General features: G+C 41.0%; 1 protein-coding gene across 1 annotated transcript; it reads left to right on the top strand.

Annotated features, from left to right (window-relative positions):
* Positions 1-2252: 2252 nt before the first annotated feature.
* Positions 2253-23428, top strand: LOC111875732 (pancreatic triacylglycerol lipase). The gene is made up of 10 exons (XM_023872214.2): positions 2253-2520; positions 4432-4561; positions 11036-11198; positions 14501-14604; positions 15399-15526; positions 17939-18082; positions 19273-19383; positions 20446-20566; positions 21585-21733; positions 23090-23428. The coding sequence occupies exons 1-10, from the start codon at positions 2448-2450 to the stop codon at positions 23164-23166; spliced, it is 1200 nt and encodes a 399-aa protein (XP_023727982.1). The 5' UTR covers positions 2253-2447; the 3' UTR covers positions 23167-23428.
* Positions 23429-24792: the final 1364 nt, after the last annotated feature.

The raw sequence follows: 24792 nt of genomic DNA on the forward strand, positions 1-24792 counted from the left end.
TCCGTTTTCTGTATCTTTCGGTGTAAGTTTTTGCAATGGGTCCCTACCCATTGCAAAAACTGACCCACCGCATCAATCCGCAACGTGGAGGACCAGGATTCTCTTTCAGGGTTCATATCCCTAGCCCTTAGCGTTCCTATATCCCTCTTGCAAGGCAGCAAGTCCTGTAACCCTAGACAGGGACCCTTTCAGTGTACTGTCAGGTTATTGCTCTTCCTCTCCGGCTATGGCGGAGTTTATAATTATTATCATTAAAGTAATATATATATATATACGTGTATTACTTCCAAAACTGCATAATGAGGAGCTTGATGACTTGTACTCTCCTCCAAGTATAATTAGAATGATCAAGTCAAGGTTGATGAGATGGGCAAGGCATTTAGTACAATAGGGGACGAAGAGGAATAGATATATGACATTGGTGGGAAAGCCAGAAGGAAAGAGACCGCTGGGAAGACCAAGACGTAGGTGGGTGGACAATATTAAAATGGATCTTAAGAGAGACAGGATGGGATGGTATGGACTAAATCGATCTGGTTCAGGATAGGGACCAGTGGACGGCTCTTGTGAACACGGTAATAAACCTTCGGGTTCCATAAAATAAGTCGTTGAGTAGCTGCACGACTGGCAGCTTCTCAAGAAAAGCTCGGCTCCATGAAATCAGTTAGTTATATTTATTATTTTATTTGATGGCATTTTGTCACTGCAGAGTGTATATACCTGCTCAGAAAGGAAAAGCAGGATGTCTGTCACTTGTAACTAGGAACCTGAATGTGAAGAAGCAGTCCTGCTACACGGCCAGTCGCAGTGGCCGCTCTCATTCTAAGGCGCGGAATGACTCCTACAGCTCCAGCACTAACGTAATGGCTTCGAAGCCCACTAGGAGCATGGACATTTATGCGCGTTTTTCTCTGTTTATTTTATCCCGTGTAGGCAGACGCCTTGCGACGGGCTCATCCCCCTCCAAGGACTTTTACCAAATGCTTATAAATAATATCTCGAAGCCGGAAAACGGAAGGCCTTGGAGCACATTCGTCTGTCCGCGACAAACAAGAAGAATGATTATCAAGACATTAGTTTAGGAAGAAAGAACCACACAAAAGAGCTTGTCTTATGGCCTGCAGTTCCCCACGTTTCACTGCTGATTCTGGGCTTCATAAATCTCATCTTGACAAAGCGTCGTTAAATAATCTACAGATAATTCAGCCAATTATTCGATATCCGCTATAGTATACAGGTTACTGTGTCCCCTTACTCGGGACCCCTGTTTCACATCTACTTAACCTGCTGAGATTTATCTTGGTTTTCCTCAGCATGTCCAAGAAATTAGGGAAATATTGTTTTAAAATGAGCTTCTGCCTCTCAGCCGGGATAGCGCAGTCGGTCTAGAGACTGGCTACGTGCTGGACGACCGAGAAGTCAGGGTTCGAGTCGCGGTAGGATATAGAATTTTCTGTTTTCCACATCTTCTACATCGGCTCTGGGGCCCAATCAGCCTTCTATCCAACGTGTACCGGGGCCTCTTTCCCCGGGGATAAAGCGGTCAGGGTGTGTAGCTGACCACTCACCTCCAACTATTACGGAGGTCAAGAAAATTAATATCTTTACATCCACTCCCCTTACGCCTTCATGGCGTAATGCTTAATTGGTTAAGCACAGGAACAACTTTACACTTGCTTCTGCTGCTTCGTTTTATCTACATCCCAGTTCATAGCGATACAGCATTACGTACTCAACTGAGCTACTGCGTTTGTATGAACCAATAAACGATATATCAGTTAAGGAAACTCTCTATCAAGTAACAAGCACAACAACAGAACTGTACTAAGCGCACTCCGCCATGTAACTCAGGTTACCTCAGATTACCGCATCCAGATCTCTGAACCATAACATGAATATTGAGGTCAAAGCTTCGTTAGACGTCTCTGACGTGGCTGCTCGGCGGAAGTGGTGCGGAAAGTGTAACAGCCCGGGGCAGTGCGAGCCCAGAGGCATTCGACATAAAAACCCACCCTAGTTTCTTAATGAACGGATGGTCTTCGTCATGGATATCCTCTGTTCAGTTACTCATGTAACATTAATTTAAATTTATACATTAACGTAAGCCTGCAAGCCATGTTACACAACACGATAGATTGGGTTACACAACAGTTCCAGATAGATCTCACTAAAACAGGAGTGAATACGTCTGCAGAGTTACACAGTACATGATCAGGTACAGACCTGTTGAGTGTAAGGCTGTGTTTACATGGTAACACGAGAGTGTTCAGGACTAAGGTCCAGTCGAAGGAGACTTGACCGAAACAAAAAGGGAAGGCGCACGAAGTTGCAGTCATCATATTGCAAGGATAACCACTTCTCGTTTGTGTCGTCAGCTTATGTTAAGACACTTCTCTTCGAAGATGTAGCCTCAGTTTCGTTACGAACTCCGGTACTTGAAGACAAACATGGACTTTTCAAAACGTTATATTTTAGTTTTTTGTGTTTCGTTCTTAGTGAAAATTTCGGTGATTCAGAGTGGTAAGTTTTTATGAACTGTTAAGTGTGTACTCTATTAATATTAAAATGAGTTTTAGAGAAAGAGGATATGGTGGTATTGCCTGGACTCATCTGGCTCAGGATTGCGACCAGTGGCGGGATCTTCGGGATACATAAAATGTTTGAAAATTCTTGAGTAGTAACTGGCTTCTATAGAAGCACTCGGGAGCATTGAAGAAGTTAGTTATTAAGAATGTATTTATTAACGTATATTATTTATTTAATTTAGCGATCCTTTCATTAGCTTAGACTGTATTACGTCAAATGATGGGACGATTTTTCAATAATGAATAGGAAAGGATCTAGAAGGAAGATTTCATGTCTTAATTTGAGGTAACAGTTTGGAGTGTGTTCAGAGGTACTGAGCAAAACTACGGAGAACCTCATTTATGATAACAGACTCACATGTCGAAATCTGAACTGAATAGGAAGCGGAAGTGCTTTGCTCTCTACTGCGACATTGGGTAGGATAGTCTGCTGTACTGAGGTAATATTTTGGACTTATTACTTTCACTGTGTATGGCTGCTGTTCTTATGAGCAACCGCAAACTGCTTTTCATCTTTCGAAGAGTGAGTGTGTAAATCAGGCATGTCAAACTCAACTTGTACAGAGGGCCACCTCAGCCCTTCAAATAATAGTCCAGGGCCGCACTTCAAAATAGAAATATACATTAGATTTTGATACAAGGAAATTTAATTCTATTTATTATTTAGGAATAATTTAAATATAATTACCTAAAGTCACACATCTTACAGTTTTAAAAAGCAAGAGAATGCCATTTTTAACAAGTCTCAAACAACTTTTCAATATGTAAAAAGAGAGATTACACAAGATATTATGTTAGAAATAGCAAAACATTGAATTTCCTGCAGCCTGCTATTTTAGGTCTGCGTGAGACTTCTTGTCTTCTGGTCTGTTGGAAAATTGTCTTTACAAAAAAATATTTCTACTAAAATTTTAGTATTGATTTTAATATCAATTCGCTCTAAAAGTTGAGGGGCCGCATGTTTGACACTGCTGGTGTAAATTATGCATTACTTGTAAATAACGTAACAAAGCCTTGTTGGTTAAAAGACGAGGTTATGTGTTCATTTTTATAATATTTCATAATAATAGGACTGCCTCTGTGCTCTAGTGGTCAGAGCTCCTGGCTACAGATCCAGAGGTCCGGGTTCGATTCCCGGCGCTATAAGATTTTCTGAGAAGTAGTGGGTCTGGAACAGTGTCCACTCAGACTCGTGAGGATAATTGAGGAGCTATTGCAAGGAAATAGAGGCTCCGATCTAGAAAACCGAGATTAACGGTCGTGGGGATCCGTTGCGCTGACCTCAAGACACCATCTATCTGCTAAATTTGGTACTAACTTCGCCGACAAGCGGCGTTCGCTCGGTCGGTATAGTCGCTTACAGACTAAAACCACGGTGTTTGTTTTTTTGTTTGTTACATAATAATAGACCTAACGCAGGCAAGGTTTTGGAAACGGACTTGTCACTTTCGAGACAGAATTATTGTGAATAAACATAGATATGGGCCTTGTGAGTGATATGCAATAAAAGATAAGATATATTATTTGAATTTAATTGTGAGGTAACTTTTAAATATGAAGTCCTGGGTTTGGTGTCTAGGCTCGGAAGTCGATTCCACAAACGGGTTTTCTTGGTTTCCCTAACTCCCTCAAAATAAATGTCAGAATAGTAATTTTACGTAAGCCAATTCGCTTTCTTCTACATTCAATTCATCATATAAATATCATATTGTTGTTCACCACTAGCTAACCTGCTTAATTCAGCAGTTTCCAGTACGTAGCACAAGGGAAAACAGAGACTCCGACCTCTTTTTGTGTACTTTGTGCTATGAAGGCGTGAAATTAACGTCTCCTCTTCCTTTTTCAGAAAAAGAGTCTGTTTGTTACGATGAGCTGGGATGTTTCTCAGTGGAAGAGCCTTGGAGCGGTCCTCTACGTCCAGTTCCTCTTCCTGCTGAACCTCAGGTCATCCAGACACGATTCTATCTCTACACAAGGTAACGCAGACCAACGAACTTCTAATGAAGACAAACTGGTCTGCAGGTATTGTTACCAATATTTCATGAAACAATTGTTTGTAATTTTCCTTTCTCGTGCTCCGCTAGTTTTAAATCCTGCTATAGTGCAACTGTAGGAGAAATAGAAGAAAGTCTGTATTTAATATTTTATATTCTAGTCGAGTACGTGGTTACAGAAGTTTCGAAGAACCTCCACCTTCAATAATGGATCTGCCCTTAAGATGTAGGAAACAAATTCAAATGAGACTTCGTTATGAAACAATCAAGAATGTTCAAATCTAAATTTTGACCGACGAGAGAACTATAAATCTCAAATGTGAGCTTACTGTATTAACAGGAAAATCGGGTCTTTATTGTTCTTTATTTGAAAGCGGGCTGGATTAAAAAATGCTCCTTTCTCAGTATACCGGGGGGGGGTACTCGGTAGCGTAGTTGGTTGAAGCACTATACTACAAGGCGGATGGTCGCAGGTTAGAGTCCCGATGGGATGGATTTTTTTTTCAATTTACCTAATCCTCCCAGCCGCACTATGTCCCTGGAATTGACTCAGCCTCTAACAGAAATGATTACCAGGAATCTTCCTGGGGGTGAAGGGCGGCCGCCGCGTAAGGCTGACAACCTCACCGCCATCTGTGAGCCGATTGTCTAGAAGATGTGGAAGCCTCAACTTCCCACAACCCTATGGGCCTTCCAGGTCTGTTACAGGGTTAACTACCTCGACCCACTATACCGATATCAGATATCTGGTCCGCAATAAAACGCATGAAGAACAAACACACGAGTAATAGTTCGACTCATAAAGTTAAAAACTTCTTTTTCAGTTAAACGTTGCCAGGTTTATAGCGATTAGGAACAGCAGCGATAAATCTGTTAAATTATATGGGTATTGCATACGACATAGAAATCATATTAATTGCATTCTCTTCTAAGTTATTTATTAGGCACCGCTTAAAATAAATCGACAAATTGTGTTAAATTTAGTGGCTATGAAGAATATGATGATCCGCTTCGTAACGCCGTACAGTTCGGTAGAATTTCACTGACGTCTCATCTAATATATCGCTTCCATCAGAAGGAGCTCTGCTTCCTATCTGCTTATTTCCGGTTTCTTGTTTCTCTTGCTCTTCTGTACTGAAGATGGAAGAGATATGAAACGTCGATGAATTTCTACCAAACTGTACTGCGTTACGTCACAGAAGATCGTGCCCTTAAATTGAAAACATTTATGGAATGTTTAATATGCCCTTTCATCAAAGCATTTTCAGTGGGATTCCCCGACTAAATAAAAGAGGGGGAAAGCGTTAACGCATAGGCTAACTTCAGGGACAGAAGCATATACTCGCAGGTCGCTCAAAACCAACTGGAGAGCCGCGTGTGGCCTGCGAGCTGACCAGTTGCACAGCCCTATAGCATTAAAATCCACTTAATAATTTTCAGTAACTCTGCCAGCAGATGAGCTGTAAGCTGTCATAAATATTTTGTGGGCACATCAATCACCTAATCAAAATATATAGAAAAATGCAAAAAGAAAACAATAAGTTCTTGTAAGAACTAATCACCGGCGTTATTTTGATACGACACGGACCACAGATAAAACGACACCTCCAGCAATTCTTCTATCATTCCACGTATACTCTTTGCCGCGGTAACGTGTTACCCATCCGTTACTTAGCAGTGATAGGGGGATAAACATACATACACACAGAATGATGGGAAGTATTTATGAATTACGCAGTTGAAATGAGCTTAGGTGCCATGATATACGTATCAAATTTCGTAAATATCTGTTGAGGCATTCTCAAGTTGATGAGGGGGAGGGGAGGTTTTTCATGGACACACACAGGAAAGTCATATCATAAGTTTACTTTTGTTTCTTTTTAAATAAATAAAGTAGGCTGAAAATAAACCAAAGTCATCCGTATGCTTAATTAAACACCATGCCGTGAAGATGTATCGTGGAGTGGAGATATAGCTCCACTCATATTCGATCTTGGCACTACGCAGAGGTAAGCGGCTAGTTCTTAACGCCCCGGCCGCTGCGTCTCCACGGAAAGAGGCACAGGATGGGCCCCAGGGTCGGTCTGGACGCTGTGAAGGAAAGAATAATCTCTTGTCTCTTCTGGGGATTGGCATGAATCCCAGTGCAGAATATCATAGGCATATTCATTGTCAGTGGCAATGTAAGGAGAAACGGACGCAACATCTTTAATGCTGTAGACCTGTCAGAAGGAGAGGTGGACTCAGAATTGCGGAACTCTGAGTGGCATCATTCAAAAAGATTGCACACGTATGCGATCCACACAAACAGTTCTGAAAAATCTAAGAACTGACGAAAGAGTTTATAAATTGTTCTCTTTTTATAACAGTATTATATCGTACAATATTATTAAGAGGAATTAGATGATTTGGCCATATAGCACGTATGAGAGCAAGAAATTATGGCAGTCTCATTGGAACAATGCTACTAGGGGAAACTAGGCACATACTGAGGGATTATGTTAATACTGTGACACATTGCCCAATGCAAGAAATGTTGAGCTACAGAAATAGCCGCGCTAAATAATACGCTCACACAACAACGGGGTTATGCAACACGTTTCTAGGCAACAGTCTTAAGGAGGGAGCAATGTAACGGTTTTTTTCAAAGCATTGCTAGACAACGGCTCGGTAAACACGTTACAAAACGCAACAATGGAAAATGCTTCTCAATTGACGAATGTTATAGATCGTTACTAGGCAGCAGTCGGCGAGCCAATGATCTGGCGATATAGCAATCATGTGACTTGTGTTCTCTGTATGGTCCGTGAGTAACCTATGTAACGAGGACCTGTTGTATAGCTTAGATTAGTGCAGTGCAATGCAGTTGAGAGTACAAGGACGAGAATGGAGCATGTTCTTAGTGAGTTGTGAAGATAGTTGAGTACATATTAGAACAGCAGGACAGAGTGATTGAAGACGAAATAAGATGAAGACTTCATAGTGATTTGAAGCGCTAGTTTCTGTGTTGAGATCCGTTGCCAGGATACGACTAATGAAGACGGAGAATCTTAGTGCATGTGCAACGGTGAACTCAAAGTGTGCAGAATACCGATAGCGTTATAATTGAGTGTGATTAAGAGAAATTATAACCGAAGTGACATTAAATCCAATCATCTGATCTAGAACCCGTTATTTTCTTCTGGCTTATCCACATAAACGTGACAATATGAAGTTTAGAGGAATGAAATATTAAAGTTCACACAATATCCACAGGTGGTTAGCATTTCTCAGCACAGTGACGAACTAAAGCACTAAACTTCTTAGGTATGACGTCATGTAGCCTGATGGGTCTTTGCTGGAGTTCTGGAGGACCGAACTGTTTCCATATTCGATCTATGCCTGTTAGCCAACACAACATTATCCCACTTCATTATGTTTTATTCGCAGGTTCCTCAACGTTGCAATCTTCATGGCCACTGCTGTGAGGACTTCAAATCTCTCAGAGTGACGAATCATATTTCATAAAAACAGGGAAACTCTTATCAGCTAAATAAATATTGGGTAACCTTTCAAAGAAAGCAGGAAAATGTGAGTTAGTCCTCTATATTAGTTATGGAAACAAATATGCAAAATATGTAACTTTCTAAAACTACAATATTTGTAGATTGTGACATAAATGCTGGAGTTCTTTGTGCTGCTTTGACGTCTCATTTAGCACCGATTGCCAGAGCACTCAGCTTTCTATGTAAAGAGAATTTCTAGACCGTTGCCATTACGGTTTTTTCAGAGCTCAACACAAAACAAGCAACTGAGGTGCTAAAGCTCTAGACATGTGTCCCTATAAAAATCAAATATGATGTAACGCCAAGCGTCATATATTGATTTTGCAGTCATGCGGGATTTCCGGCTTGAAAACTAACATAAATAAACTCAATGAAATTATAGATAAGCTTGTTAGCCTCGGTACGAATTTTCTTGTCTGCCCTCATGGAACAACTTTAAGACTATAGAAGAAACTGCTATGAATTTTAATACAGTAGAATTTGAGGTTCTCACAGCGTTGGTTATGATGAGTCTTGTCTTCTGGGATATAGCGTCGAGTTGTACTTTTAAAGTCAACCGCGGTTTCGAAGGAATATGTCACCTTCATATTCGTGGTAGTAAAATAAGTCAAGCAAGAATCCGGTGTGAAGTAGGTAACAACGGGCTACATAGCGTTATATCCCATCAGATAGAATTCTTTTTTTAAAAAAAGAATGTCGACATATTCCAATTTTGTTTAAAATTGAATAACAATAATGGCCATTTTACACGAAGGTGTAGGTGCAGTTTCATTATTTTATTCCAACACAGTTATTTGTACAGTACATTATAGCCTCAAATTATCTACACGTGTCAGCCTTTCGGCCGTCATCGGGTATTAACACATTTTACATTTACCTTCAGATTTTCTGCTGTTCTTCTCTGCGCAGGTACATGTGATTGTGCGTCTTATCTCAAGTGTAAATCGTGCGTAATTCTCTAAATTTATCGAAACAAGAAATGGTTCGAAGAAATATTGTGCAGAAATATATCAAAAACTTGTATCTCAGAAAATAATTATCATACACATATCGGTTTATGTCATCGGAAAGGAATATTATAAAAGTTTTCTTTAAATCCCGGCTAATGCTTATCCTCCAGCTGATGACCTTCGGCGAGCTTAGTGAAAATGTCGACACAACAGGATCAATGCATGTTGTGGCTGACAGAGTTGCAATTTCTTGCGGCTTTCCAGCGTCGTTTTAGAACGCAATAAGGACGTCAGTCTCCTACAAGGAAAATCATTCGGTTCTGGGACAACAAACCAAGGACTACAGGTAGTCTGTGCGTGTAAAATATCCTGGAAATACGCGAACCTCTAAAGAAAATACCTATCGCATTAGAGAGGTATTCCAGCGAATTCCGCGCAAATCAATTCCAGTTTCTAGCTTACAAATTCCACGTTCTGCAGTGCACGATGTGCTACACAAAAGGCTCCGTCTAAGAGCGTACAAGATTCAAATGATTCATGCACAGAACCGAATAACCAAGTAGCAAGCACAGATTTTGCTGTGGACATACTAGAAAGACCTGACACGTCACCCGATTTCCTCCACGACGTGTGCTTCTCGGACGAGGCGACGTTCAATCTAAGTTTTAAACAGGTACAACTGCAGGATTTGGAGCAGTGAAAATTTACATGTCACGTGTGAGTTGGAGAGAGGCAGCCTCAAAGTGAACGTGTGGGCCGGCTTAATACACGACAAGTTGATTGGACCCTTTTTCTTTTTTGAAAAGACTGTAACCGGACTTTCTTACTTGGGACATGCTGGAGCTGTATGCGCTGCCCCAATTACCACCTCAAAGCATCCTCCAACAAGACAGGGCGCCGCCACATTTCTGCCACCATGTTAGGAATCACCTTGACAGAGAGATGACTGGGAGATGGATCGGGAAAAGTGAACCAATCTCTTGGCCTCCTAGGTCGCCGGACTTAACCCCAGTGGATTTTTTCTTGTGGTGTTTTGTGAAGAACATTGTCTACCAGGTTAAGATCAACGATTTTCAACACCTGAAAGCCCGCATAAGGGACGCTATGGCAACGGTAACACCAAACATGCTTCACCTATGGATATTTCTAGTGTTACCAAAGGAGCGCACATTGAAATTTATTGAGAAAGTTATATATATACTCAGAAAAAAAAAGATACTTTCCCTTTGTACTGATGTAACTCATAAATGTGTCTAATAAATATTTTCTGAGATATAATTATTCTATTTTGGATACCTTTCATCCGGACAGTCTGTTTTTACGTCCAAAATACTTTTCCATAAGCCTCACAATTTTTATGATAATGAAGAAAATATTTGTTCTTTTGTCATCAAGATACTCAGCAAATATTAAAGCATCTAATATATATACTGCACAGGAATTATTAAATCTCTTCATAAATTTCTTAGTTAGTTTTTCTATCAATATCCTCAACTGCTACAAGGCTGTAGGATTTGAGATTCTCACATAGATGATCATGAAGAGTTCTCTCTTCTGAACTATAACGCCGTGTAGTCCGTTGGAAGTCAACCGACGTTTCTGAGGAGCATACTTTGATTGGAGGTATTTTAATTTCCATTTCATCCAATTCCTGGCTTGGTGCCGTCATCTCTATCTTCATGTCGAAGAATAAGCCAAGCAAAAACCAGCATGAAAGTAGATGGAAAACAAGGCTCTTTTTGTATGGCTCTGTTTGGTAACTTCTCTCAAGCTGGTTTCTTGCTTGCCTTATTCTTGCACACAGAAGATGAAGGAGACAGATTTCTCCGAAACGTCAGTTGACTTCCAACGGGCTACACGGCTTTATATACAAGAAGACAGAACTCTTCTTCGCTACAATTTTTTGAGTTTGTTCTGCAAGGTTTCACTGCATACAGTCTGTTAATATTTTCGATAAACAGGAAGCGACCTACAAAACGCTATTACGTGAAGACGTGGCCAGGTATTGACATGAAACATTCCTCCTACGACGGGAGTAAAGGAACGGTGTTCCTCATCCACGGCTTCATGTCCACCGGCAATGACACTTGGATGGAGGATATGAAGAACGCTTACCTAAATAATGTAAGTGATAAGTCACGTTCTTCTGCTACAAAATAACACAACACAACACTGAATATAATATACGTACCTTCCAGGTCAAAATGAACTCTGAAGGAACTGAACAAATTAAACTTAACTTGGTTCATCTTGGTCCGTCACACCAATAAATACGATTTTTAACTACCGTCCAGTGTATTTAGGGGGTACGCGGTAGCGTAGTTGGTTGAGGCATTATGCTACAGGCCGGAAGGTGTCGGATTTGATTCCCGACGAGGTCATAGGATTTTTTTTAATTGACCTAAACCATCCAGCAGCACTATGGCCCTGGGATTGACTCAGCATCTAACAGAAATGAGTACCAGGAACCTTCCTGTGGGTAAAGGGCGGCGGCGCGTAAGGCTGACAACCTCACCGCCAGCAGGCTGAAAAAGGCTTAGCAAGTGCTGTGGTGATCTGTGAATTGTGAAGATTAGCGGTTTCACCGTAATTACTTGTAGTTACTATTCGTGTGCATAAGCGGTCAATAAATCCATTCAGCAATCTATACCCCGTCTATAGTCACACTCATAAACCGTGACAGTATGTTTATTTATTATAGCAATATTTATTATCAATAAACCTTCACGCCTAACTTCAAAGATCAGTAGAACACTCGATACTTGAATGACGCTTTTAGCATTTGTCTGTTACTGTGCTTAGGGTTTTTCAAAACGACGACTTCTAATGTGCCATTCTTGGACTTTAATCATAGTTTATAAAATAAATATGTCTTGAAGAATACTATCTTCTGAGATGTGACGCAGTTTAGTCTGACAGAAATTGACGGGCGTTTCCGAGAAAAATACTGCCTCCACCTTCAGGGTTGAAAAGTAAACCCTGAATGGAAGCAGCAAGTCTGCTCTCCCGCCAATGGACACAATTCTGTGCACTTATTTGAATTACACATATTCACAACCATTTCATTTTAATAATATCACATCATATTCTTCACGTTCTCCCAGGTGGACAGTTGCACAATTAGAAAATGAGACGACATGAAAATAAATAATAATTCATTTGAAATAATATTGTATTTAAGCATCCTGTTGCATTAATATATCTCTTTTTAATATATTTTTCCATCTTAAATGCAACTTAGTATCTAATCACCCTTCTTCCACAATACGTGTTTCGGCTGCACACGGCCATCAATTTTAGCAAGATACACAACAGTGGATAACTATACGGCCGAAACGTGTAGTGTGGAAAAAGGGCGACTGGATAATAAGCCGGATTTAAGAGAGGAAATATATGTGTAAAAAAGACATTTGAAATGTAAATGAATGAACTAAAAGTAAAAGATAAAGTTGTCCCTGCTTAAATAATTAAGCATTACGCCATGAGGACGTATGCGGGAGGGGAGGTATAGCTCCAGCTTTCTTGATCTCGTCACTAGCTGGAGGTGGGTGGTCAGTTTCACGCCCCAGTCGCTTTACTCCCTGTACCCATTCAGTAGGAGTCCGGGTGGGCCCCAGAGCCAGTCTGGATGCTGTGCAGAAGAGAAAAATCTCTCCCCTGCCGGGGATTGAACCCCGGTCGTATGTCGTAGCCCATCGCTACACCAACTGAGCTATTCCGACTTTAAATGAATGAATGAATCAAATTCTCATTTAAATCAAATTGTACTTCATTAATAATCATAAATTATGCACAAAGTTGAAGCCGTCAACAATTAAAATTAATTAACCGTTTTATGACATTGAATTTTGTGTAATACGCATAAAAAATAACAGTGTAAATAACTAATAATTAACTAAAATATTTTCGCATATATTAAATTAAATATTAATAGTATTTTTTTTATTCACTTCGTGGGAGGTGGAGTCCAACTGGGTCCACTCGGCACGGCGGCCACTGATTGGCCTATTGTAGCCTGCCCTGGGTGATTATGATGTTGGAGAATTTGGTGGAATGAAGACTGGCAGGGGAAACCGAAGTACTCGAAGAAAACCCGCCCCAGCGTCACTTTGTCCACCAAAAATCCCACTTGACCAGACCCGGGATCGAACCCGGGCCGCCGCGGTGGGAAGCCAGCGACTAACCGCTTGAGCTATGGCGCGGCCAATCTAAATATTAAATACTCGTACAATGTCAGCATACAAAAAAGGTATATTGTAGTTCTTTCCACAGTTTTAGTATAATTCATTAATAATTTCCCTCAATAAAAATCTGTATTTTAATTTATAAATTTGTATGTGGTCACGTCATTTGTGAAATGTGAGGAAAAATTACGAAAGCGGAAGTAAAAGGAAGATTGAGAATATTGCATAATGAGGAGTTCATAATTTGTAAGCATACTCTTCACTAAATATTGTTAGTGTGATTAAATCAAGGAGAATAAGATGGGAGAGACCATAGCATGCATTTGCGAGATCAAAATTTGATACAAAAATATTAGCGGAAAAACTTAAGTGAAGAAAAAATATGTCACTTTGAGAGATCTGGGCGGAAGTATAGGGACACCATTAAATTTGGTCTTATAAATTTGGCTCTAGGATGTGAACTCGACCTTATCTTTACCCAGCTGAGTCCACTCCTCGGCCAGAGTAAGGTCGAGAATAAGCGGCCTCCGTAGTCTAGGGGTAACGTTCCCACCTCATGACTCAAGGTACGCGGGTTCAAACCCGGCGGAAGTCGTGGAATTTTTAAGGGGGAAAAATTCAGGGAACAAGTCCTCCGGGAGGGACTTTAAGCCGTGGGTCCCGTGTCGTAGATTTACGGCACGTAAAAGATCCACATGTCTCCAGGAGACCTCTGAGCAAAATTAAGTAAAAAGTTTCCCGCCCAAGTAGTTTCCAATGCCTCCGGTAGATGGCGAAGTATCGGATACCACTGCCAGTAGAGGGGCCAAACTCGCTGGCTGAAAGGGGCTGATAGCTTCTTTACGCGGCATTGAAAATTTTTCTTTCTCGAAAGGTGGGTAATATTTCGACCAGTTCAGAGCCTTCCTGTTTCTCACGAATGTTTCTACTTGAAGTTAATTTCTAGACTAGTCTACCTTTAATTCTTCAATTACTGATTTTTTGACACTTCTGTCCACTTAGAATTTATTATAGCCCGTCTTTTCTTCTGCCCATCTGGGTGATAATGATTCTACATGTTGCTCAAGACAGTTTTTTTTTTGTACGAAGTGTTCTGTCTTCTGGGATATAACGCCATATAGTCCGTTGAAATTCACCCAACATTTCGGAGGAACATGTCGCCTCAATCCCAGATGATAGAACACTTCATAACCACCGGTGTGACAACTTCAAATCCTACAATGTGGGATGTGTTTCCTTCAGGTTGATGCCAACGTGTTCATTGTTGACTGGGGTAACGGTGCTAGCGATGGGGAATACAACCAAGTGTGCGCCAACATTAGGGTCGTCGCAGCGGAGATTATAAGGTGAGTTAGTGTTATAGAATACAGAGTGATTCAAAATTACTGTCGGGATTTTCGTTGCCTACACTTTTCAAACTTGGACAAACAAGATAAAACCGCTTACGGAATATGAAAGTGTAACTCAAAAAGATTTATTTCTTATAGAATCAATACCACAGAATGCTAAATAACTTTAATATCCTGCCCTTTTTTGGCACGTAAAATGTCCAAGCTTACGTTCGCTCGGTCGGTATAGTTCGCTTGCTGACTACAGGTCAGGGAGTTTGTATAAACGCCACCAGGACATCAACTATTTTGACTAAGACATTTTCGTTATTTTTCTCAGTCCTTCCAGGAGAATGTTCGGGCAGTCTCCCTAAATATATCGCACCCACTTCTTCCCAATTTCTTTCAAATTTACATAATGTAATCATCCCTTCATACTGTTAGACACTATTAAGCTGTGTGATAGTGGGATTTTTGGTGGACAAAGTGGCGCTGGGGTAGGTTTTCTCCGAGTACTTAGGTTTCCCTTGCCAATCTGCATTCCACCAATTGCTCCACAATCACCCTCACCTATCATCTGGGGCTGGTACAATAGGCCAGAAGTGGCCGCAGTACAAGGGACTTAGTCCCACCCCACTAGCATTAAAAAAAAGCTATGTGGTTGGTTCATAGTCGTTACGTAACTCACTTTTTGTCAATGATATTAATGAAGACATGTGCTGTTTAGAGTTGCACTATCAGCTATACGAGTATATCGTATTATTTATTGAGATTCATTCATGACAAAATAAAATAATTTTTAATGAATGCAGGCTCACCACATATTTAATCCAAAAAGAGAGGGCAGCACCCGTCAGATTCCACATGATTGGCCACAGCCTTGGTGCGCACACCGCTGGTTACGTGGCGAAAAGTATATCAGGCATCGGACGCATAACAGGTCAGTAGCTCTTTAACATTACGTGCCGAATCAATTAAGACGAAGGTGTGAGAACCCGCGCTTCAAATGCGCCAGTTATTAAACTGTCACACAAATTATATCTTACCTGAACTGTAATTCCTGTCGGTTTGTTGAATCTAGGATATATATAAATAACTTTTCAACTGTCTCCATGCAGTAAGGTCATTCTAGAGGAACTGACAAGAAATTATTCACTTTTCATGGGATCGTGTTCACAATAGACCGCCGTTGGACCCTATCCGAAGCAGAAGAATCCAGACTACACTCTCCCACCGTATTTTCTTAGGGCCCTTAATAATATTATTATTCAACCGGCCCTGGGTCTCCCAAGAGGGTTCCCAATTAAAATTCTGTTTATATATCACATTTCCGCTTCATGTGCTACGTGTCCACTCACTTCGTCCTCCTTATTATGATCTTTCTAACAATATTAGCAAAGCCCGCGTGCCAATGTGCATCCGACGGCCGAAAAATTATTGAACATTCGACTTATTCGTAACAACCCGAGGAACACTAGCAGCACCATCTTTCATCACTCCCTCCCTTTAGCGCTGGCTAGCAAGTTGCGCACCTGGTGGCGTTACGACGAACTCGCAACAAGTCACTGCACCAGTCTGCCGAAGGCCGTTTACGTTTTAATTTTATGTATAAAAAAGAGATTCGATCTAATAATAAATTTGAAACTCCTAAGTATATATTCTTATTTTTTACATTTTCTCCTTACTTCATCCTGTATGAGGTCAAAATATCTCTCTGTACCTTTTGTTTTCAAACATCGTTAATCTCTTTTCTTCTTTATACCGAGAGACTAAGATTAACACCCTTGTAGAAAAATAGGTAAAATTATGCTTTTGGAAGCCTGAATTTGAATTTTACTTTTCATATAGCGGGGCGGAGTATAAAACAGTCTGAAATGAACGGCAAAAAATATTCTCAATTTTTAATCTGCTTTTAAATTCTTCGTGAGGGATATCAATTTAAGGTAGGCCTATTTAAATTTTCTGAAAGAATTTCTTTAGTATTATTTTAATTTTCATTGCTACGGTAATTGCATTATACATTCAGAGGATATATTCCTCCGAAACGTCAGTTGACACTCGACGGACTGCATGGCGTTATGTCCTAGAGGATAGAACTTTTCACGACCACCGCTGTGGGAACCTCAAATCGTGCATAGTTTACCTCTTCTATACATGGCGATAAATTCGAGCTCACATAAGCTGAATGCATAGCGAAATGTGGGATCGACACCCTTTGAGGTCTGATATCATGTTTTAGGTTGCGTTTTGTATTTTCCTACAGAAATGTTTATTGGTTGTCGTTTCTATGTTCATGGGCACGCAGTAGCGTAGTTGGTTAAGGTACTATTCTACAGTCCCGAAGGTCGCGGGTTCGATTCCCGATGGAATAATTGGATTTTTCAGTTGTCCTAATCCTTCCAACCTCACTATGTCCCTGTGGTTGATTCAGTCCCTAAAATACACGTAAATGAGTACCAGGGATCTTCCCGGGGGTAAAGGACGGGCGGCACGTAAGGCTGAGGACTTCGCCGCCATCTGTGAGGCGATTGTCTAGAGCAGCCGTGTCAAACATGCGGCCCCTATAGACACAAAGTGCGGCCCCCCAACTTTTAGAGCTAATTGATATTAAAATCAATATTAAAATTTTAGTAGAAATATTTTTTGTAAAGACAATTTTCCAACAGACCAGAGACAAGAAGTCTCACGCAGACATAAATTAGCAGGCTGCAGGAAATTCAATATTTTGCTATTTCTAACATAATTTCTTGTGTAATCTCTCTTTTTACATATTGAAAAGTTGTTTGATACTTGTCAAAAATGGCATTCTCTTGGGTTTTAAAACTGTAAGATATGTGACTTTAGGTAATTATATTGAAATTATCCCTAAATAATAAATAGAATTAAATTTACTTGTATCAAAATCTAATGTATATTTCTATTTTGAAGTGCGGCCCTGAACCATTATTTATAGGGCTGAGCTGGCCCTCTGTACAAGTTGAGTTTGACATTCCTGGTCTAGAGAGAATGTGGGAGCCTCGACGTCTCACAACCCTATAGACATCCACGGCCTGTTACAGGGATAGCTTTACTTTCTCTTCCTATGATCCTTTGATGGCACTCTGTCAAACTGAGTGTGATTGTGACCAACTTAGTGAGAAGGATAGGAAACGAAGCAATGGTGGTGTATTATGCTTTAACATTTCTGGATTTGTTTCGACAGCCTGAGCAAAGCAACGACAACTTTAGTAAGTATAATTGGTCTACGCGACAATCCCGCATGCTGACCCGTGAACTTCAGCAAACGCTGCAAGAGCCCCACACACGGCCTAGAACACGCCCTCAGTAGCTATAATTTTGCTCATTGGTGTAGGTCTGGACCCAGCTCAGCCCCTGTTCGAGGGATACAAGAAAGTGGTACAGCTAGACGCAGATGACGCTTTGTTTGTGGAAGTGATACATACAGACGCTAAGCCCACCGTCCCGCTTCTAGGAGCGGGCATTCTGAGAGCAGTTGGTAAGGTAATCACCAGGTAGAAATAATTAGTTATTTCATTTTGTCAGCCCAAACACTAAATCTACTAAAATTCTTCTCCTGTTTAAACTCGAAATGTTTAAATCGTTTTGACATGTAGCTGTCCTTACGCCTTGCCCTCTGGACTTGGTGACAAATATGCACGTGGTTTAATTTACTGATTAATTAGGTTAGTTGGATTAGAGGGAGTTCGTCTAGGTAGGAAAGGTGGGATTGGGCGTCAGAGGCTGGTTAGCCTCGTGAAGTAGACTGACTTCAAATAGCCTCATTCTGACCGGTGAGTTTAGTGGGTAGGATGCGCTCAGCTTACTAGAAAGATGATGACTCCGTCTGGGGTCGGTTCGCGGTTCGGCAGTCTGATACAGCTGTCGGTGCTGTATGATCACAGTCATTATAAGAAAGATATGATTTATTGGAATTCCAGCTCACATAAAAATCTCCGCGGTTTTAGTCCGCAGGGCCGAACATGATAGATTTTTTTTTTCGTATTCTGTTCATCTAAGACGGAAATATAACCAGTTTCGGAAAAGTAGATAATCCAAAAAAAAATAAAGACTGAATATGTAAGTGTTTGCTCAAAATTCATTGTCTTCTTCAGGTAAAGATCAACAAATATTCTATCCGATGGCATGTACTGTCTTCGCTCGCTTAGAAACCGGGATCGTGGGTTGGAATCCAACTCAGGGCATGGATGTCTAGTTTATGTGTGTGCCTTTTTCTGTGTTTGTGTACAGGTAGAGGCCTTGCGACGAGCTGATCACCCGCCCAAGGAGTCCTACCGAATGTGTAAGATCTAGAAAAACCGAAGTGAACGGAGAAGTTCATGGAGGTAGGCCTAGGCCCACTGGGGAGATGTCAAGGGAAAATTAAAAAAAAATTCTATCCGATACGAGTCACAGAATAATGAAGAAAAATTTCAACTTGTATTCTGATAACTATATTATATATTTGGATTAGGATTTCTGTGAAGTTTAACTTTCGAACCAGAAAATTGTCGAAATATATAGATAATTAAAATTATGACATGTTATAAAGACATGTGGAAGAGGAATAATTTATTTCTGAAGTTTTTCACAAGTAATGTCAAAAGCCAAAGACCTCTTCCACCGCCTGTACTTAGTCAGGGCTCCATGTAGTTCAGACCTATAGCATAAGACCTCTGTTTATTGCAGGTCACGTGGATTTCTATGTGAACGGAGGCTGGAGTCAGCCTGGTTGCCAGGTTCCTGTCATCAGCCTGCAGAAGATAGTTTCCCGAGGCATTTCTTTCAACCCTGTTGAAGGTACGTGTCTGCGCGTGAGACACCGCTACGTGCAAACAATGGTACAGTTTGGTGTAACTCACATTTCCCAGTGATTAACTAAGCGTCACTTGACGAAGACAACTGGAGTGTGGAGGTATTGTTTCATCCATTCTTAACCTCCGCACTAGATGGAGATGAGTCTGTTTCACACCTCAGCTGCTTTACCCCTAGCCAAAGAGCACTCAGTGTTCATTAACTGGGAGGCTGGATGCGTCTCAATGCTGTTCCAAATGCCGGGGAGCAAGCTATTACGTCTGTAAGGCGTCAAAACTAATTTCCCTGGTAGTCCAGTCCTTAGCCTAGTGCCTGTGCTGAGATATTTGGGATTCTGGTTGTATAATTTCCAATAATATTTTGCATTAGCTTGATTCAATAAGCCCACTGGGCAACAGAAGTAGAATGTATGTCCACAGAGGACTAGCTCATGCCTAGGAGACTTATGTTACATCTTCCCATGGCTTGCAAGTAGAATAAATTTAAAAATTCAGTAGATTCGTGAATATTTGAAGACCTTGTAATTTTCTAATCCCATGAGAGAGGGAAACAACGTGACAGTCTGAGCAACAATAAGATTCTGAAGACACGCTGTGCTCCATGTGGGTGTTAACTAACTCCATGGAGCTAAGCACTTATTCAGAACCGCAAATCGCTGCGCAACTCTACAATTTCACAACATTTTATGAAACCTCAAAGTTCATTTCTGTGTTCACATGAACCTTCCATTGGTCCCTATCCACAGCCAGGTCAATCCAGTCCACCCCACCCCATCCAATTTCTCTAATATTTCTTTATTATTATCCACTCACCTACGTCTTGGTCTTCCTAGTGGTTTCTTTACTTCTGGCTTTCCACGTATATATATATATATACGGGGCACGCGGTAGCGTAGTTGGTTGAGGCACTATGCTACAAGCCGGAAGGTCGCAGGTTCGAATCCCGATTAGGTCATTGGATTTTTTTCNATATATATATATGTAACACAAAACTTCCTTACCAGTAATGTAGCATATGTTTCAACAAATTTGAACTGTTTGCTCTCAGATATTGTGGACTCTGTGGTGTGTCCCCACAACCGAGCACTAGAGTACTACACAGAAGCTCTTGCGTATTCCAACTGCACCTTTTGGGGTAGAAAGACTGGTTTTATCAAGTCTGCTGTAAGGTATGTAACGTATTACTACCAACATAATCCGTAAAAAGTTTCAGTGTTCCCAAGCATATATCTCCTCTGTGATCTAGTGGTTAGAGTTCTTGGTACAGATCCAGAGGTCCCGGGTACGATTCCCGGCGCTATCAGATTTTTCTGAGACGAAGTGGGTCTGAAACGGGGTCCACTCAGCCTTGTGAGGATAATTGAGGAGCTACTTGAATGGAAAAGTAGCGGTTCCGGTCTAGAAAACCGCAAATTAACGGCCGTGGGTATTCGTTGCGCTGACCACGCGACTCCCTCTACCCGCTAAAGTTGACACTAACTTCGCCGACAAGCGACGGTCACATAGTCGGTATAGTTAACTTGCGGGCTAAATCCAAGGAGTGTTCTTTTTTTATTTTATATCATTCTCCCAGTTCTCTCAGCTAGCCTCCTACGAAGCGACTTTCCCACCAAAATTTTGTGTTTCTCTCATACTCCATGCGTGATTGGTGCCCCACTCATGTCATCCTTCTTCATTCAGTTACTGTACAAATGTCAGCTGGAAAATATGAACTACGAAGCTCTGTATATAAACTTCCCCCGTCCTGACTTTGTTTCCTCATTCGCAGGCCTCTCGGCACTGCTTTCAGTCACTCTCAGCCTCTGCCCTTCCTGTGGCGTGAGCTGTCAAGAATACAGTAACAGTTCATAATTGCGCCGCGCCATAGCTCAAACGCTAAGTCGCTGGCTTCCCACCGCGGCGGCTCGGGTTCGATCCCGGGTCTTGTCAAGTGGGATCTGTGGTGGACAAAGTGGCGCTGGGGCAGGTTTTCTCCGAGTACTTCGGTTTCCCCTGCCAATCTTCATTCCACCAATTGCTCCACAATCACCCTCACATATCATCTGGGGCTGGTACAATAGGCCAGAAGTAGCCGCAGTACAAGTCCCACCCCACTAGCAAAAAAAAAGAAAACAGTAATAATAATAAATAATAAACAGACATAATGCCTGATTGTTCATTGCTTGCATTGTTACTTTCTTGCTGCAGCATACTGAGCCTTGGTTGGCTTTCGAGAGCTTTCAATTATCCTTCTGACTGCTCCATAACGACTTGCATACCACTGGGACTAAAGACCATCGACTTCCCTGCCAGAGGATCCTTTGAGATTGCTACATACACATCACCGCCCTATTGCAGTGAGTAATACATCAGAATTCTCTATTTCAGGGTGGGAGCCGCGGCCCCCTAGGGGGCAGCGAACATTTTCCCGCGGATCTCCGAGAAACAGGCAGATAACAAAAATTCTGCATTGATTTTAGATTTAAAGGCTACATTAAACTGAAAATTTAGAGTATAATAGGCAAAATACGTTATACATTTCCTTAATATTCATTAGTGATAATTCTTATATATTTGCTAAATTTCGTTCTTAGAATTTTTTTAGGGAAATGGGTCTCAGAGTTTTGTGTTCACATCAAGGGAGACTCATATTAGAAGACTTTTGAAAGCACAGTATTAAAGACTCAATTGTTCATCCTAAAAGCACGGGTTATGTGTTTTGTCATTTGGATTTAACTGACCTATTTACGCCATATTAGAATTCAGGTTGCAATAAAATACGGACAAACTAGAAGACCTTCAGATTAAACTAAAACTTATGTAAGGAGTAGACAAAATATTTATCTTAAGTCATTTGCTTCTGGTCCCAGAACAGTCTAGCAGGTCTTCTGGTAATCCCACACACCCCGCCATCTTATTGCCGCGTAAAATCACTCCGCCATTTTTATAAATTCATTATAACGGAGAAACAATTATTCATGATATATCAACAGATTTTTCAAAACAAAACTATATGACAGACAGAACGTATCCCTTTTTATTTTAGTTAACTTTAATTCGGATTTATATGCCCTGTTGTCGTTATAAGTGAAATCTATTTTATTTAAAACGGATTTCAAATATTAATATTTCACGTTCTATATTTATTTTGTGTCAGCTGAGAGGTTGGACCTCAGTTGCTTATTGCGTAGACCCGTGGTGAACACCGTGGCACTTCATGCGGAGTTTAGAGTGGACAAAGTAGTGTTGGGGAAGGCCGCGCCATAGCTCAACGGGTTAGTCACTGGCTTCCCACCGCGGCGGCCCGGGTTCAATTCCGCGTCTGGACAAGTAGGATTTGTGGTGGACATAGTGGCGCTGGGGCAGGTTTTCTCCGAGTACTTCGGTTTTCCCTGCAAATCTTCATTCCACCAAATTTTCCATCATCATAATCACTCGGTGCAGGCTACAATAGGCCAATCAGTGGCCGCCGTGCCGAGTGGACCCAGTAGGACTCCACCCCACCACTAAGCGAATTAAAAAGAAAGTAGTGTTGGAGAAAGTTTTTTTTTTTACTCAAATATCTTCCTGTTAGTCAGCAATAGAGCGTATCTTCTTATTTACTCTCACTTCCACCAAGGAGTACAACTGGTCGGAAAACTCATCACTAAACACATTTTTTAATGTTTCAACTTGTCGGATCAGTAGAATAATATGTCACATTTTCTTTGCAGTTTCAGAAAAGAAGGTGGACGCAAAAATGGCACATGAGCTGTCCTTATATTTGTACAACACTGCAGACGTCGACTGACGTCACGTGTAATTGAATACTTGAAACAAAATAGTCTACGTTGTTGCCTTAAATTTTTATTTCGAGTCTTGTGAGAAAGTAGATATTGAGCTTAGAAGAAGATTTGTACGCTCTATAAAGTCTCTTTGTTTTCTCATGAATGCACATTTTTATGTGTGAGTCCATATTGTTGACAACCTAAGATTACATCCTAATTATATTGTAATATCATATATAATATTTTTAATATCAGATGGTGAACAATGGTGGGTATACGTCTTCAGATTATGTGTTCTGTAACAGACCTACAGGCTGTTTTAATTTCAGGAGTCACTAAGACCTCCACGTCAGTCTTATGAAGTAAGAATAGCCCCAAATATCATATATTGTGGTATGTAGATTCGTTGCTAGGCAACGACCGCGAAATAAGCAACCATACTACAGACATTGCTAAGTAACTGCTCCACGAAGAGGTATGTTTTCACGGCAAAAATAGAATACAACTTTACTGGAAGAGACATTTTCTATGCAGTCCGTGCCGAGAAGTTATATGCAGGATAAGCTGGGGTTCAGTGTCAGCAGCATATAAAAAAGACAGACCCGTCCTCTCGTCAGAGAGGGCGCACCACAAAAACAAGACCGTAACTGTCAAACAGTAATAAATATCTGGCTCTCGACACCAGGACTTACTGACTGACTGACCGTCAGTCCTAAAGTGACTTTGACTTTGGCTTCGAATTTCAGTCACGGTAAGGTTTGCTGTTAGAATCTGGTATCTGAGGCCAGGGACAGTTCGGAACCCAGAGGAAGGGGAACATCCGCCGTTGGATGCCGCTACCAATCAACGTCAGTGAAGACGTGACTCTGGACACTAGTGTGTGTGTGTATGTGTGTTTGTGTGTAATACTGAACTGTAAACTGTAGTCACGCGCTGTATGAAAGTGAGAAATAAATTGAGTCATCAATCCAAGACCCATGTGTAGCCACACTCCATCACTTGATATTCATATTGATTTACTTACTTACTTACTTACCTACTAATGGAGCTGAGTCTTCTGGAGGACCACTGAATTCTGCAGCTACTCAAGAATTTCACAGTATTTTATGGAACTCGAAGATTCATTACCGTGTTCACAAGAGCCCTCCACTGGTCCCTATCCCCTTATCCCCATTCGTGCTACATGGCATGCGCATCTCATCGTCCTTGATGTGATAATTCTAATTATACTTGGAGAAGAGTACAAGTTATGAAGCTCCTCATTATGCAGTTTTCTCCAACCTCCTGTCACTTCATCTCTCTTCGGTGCAAATATTCTCCTTGACACCCTGTTCTCAAACACCCTCAGTCTATCGCCCTCCTTTAATATCAGAGACCAAGTTTCACACCCCTACAGAACCACAGGCAAAATTATAGTTTTGTATATTCTAATTTTTATGTTTTTGGACAGCAGTCGGGAAGACAAAAGGTTCTGGACTGAATGGTAGCAAGCATAACCAGAATTCAGTATCCACTTAATTTCCTCCTGAATCAGGTTTCGATCTGTTATCGTTGTTCCCAAATATCTATTCATATTGATTATCATGAAAATTAGCCAAGATCTATCTATAAAATTGTTGTTCAAAATAAATTAGAGGGCCTATTTACAT

Source organism: Cryptotermes secundus, unplaced genomic scaffold (genome assembly GCF_002891405.2).
Source record: "Cryptotermes secundus unplaced genomic scaffold, Csec_1.0 scaffold590, whole genome shotgun sequence".
Taxonomy (NCBI): Eukaryota; Metazoa; Arthropoda; class Insecta; order Blattodea; family Kalotermitidae; genus Cryptotermes; species Cryptotermes secundus.

Bases quoted from the DNA above. Each gene is read 5' to 3' on its own strand.
- LOC111875732 (XM_023872214.2), top strand. From the start codon at position 2,448: ATGGACTTTTCAAAACGTTATATTTTAGTTTTTTGTGTTTCGTTCTTA. The intron at 14,605-15,398 runs GTGAGTTAGTGT...TAATGAATGCAG, and splicing joins GTCGCAGCGGAGATTATAAG to GCTCACCACATATTTAATCC. The intron at 15,527-17,938 runs GTCAGTAGCTCT...TCATTGGTGTAG, and splicing joins AGGCATCGGACGCATAACAG to GTCTGGACCCAGCTCAGCCC.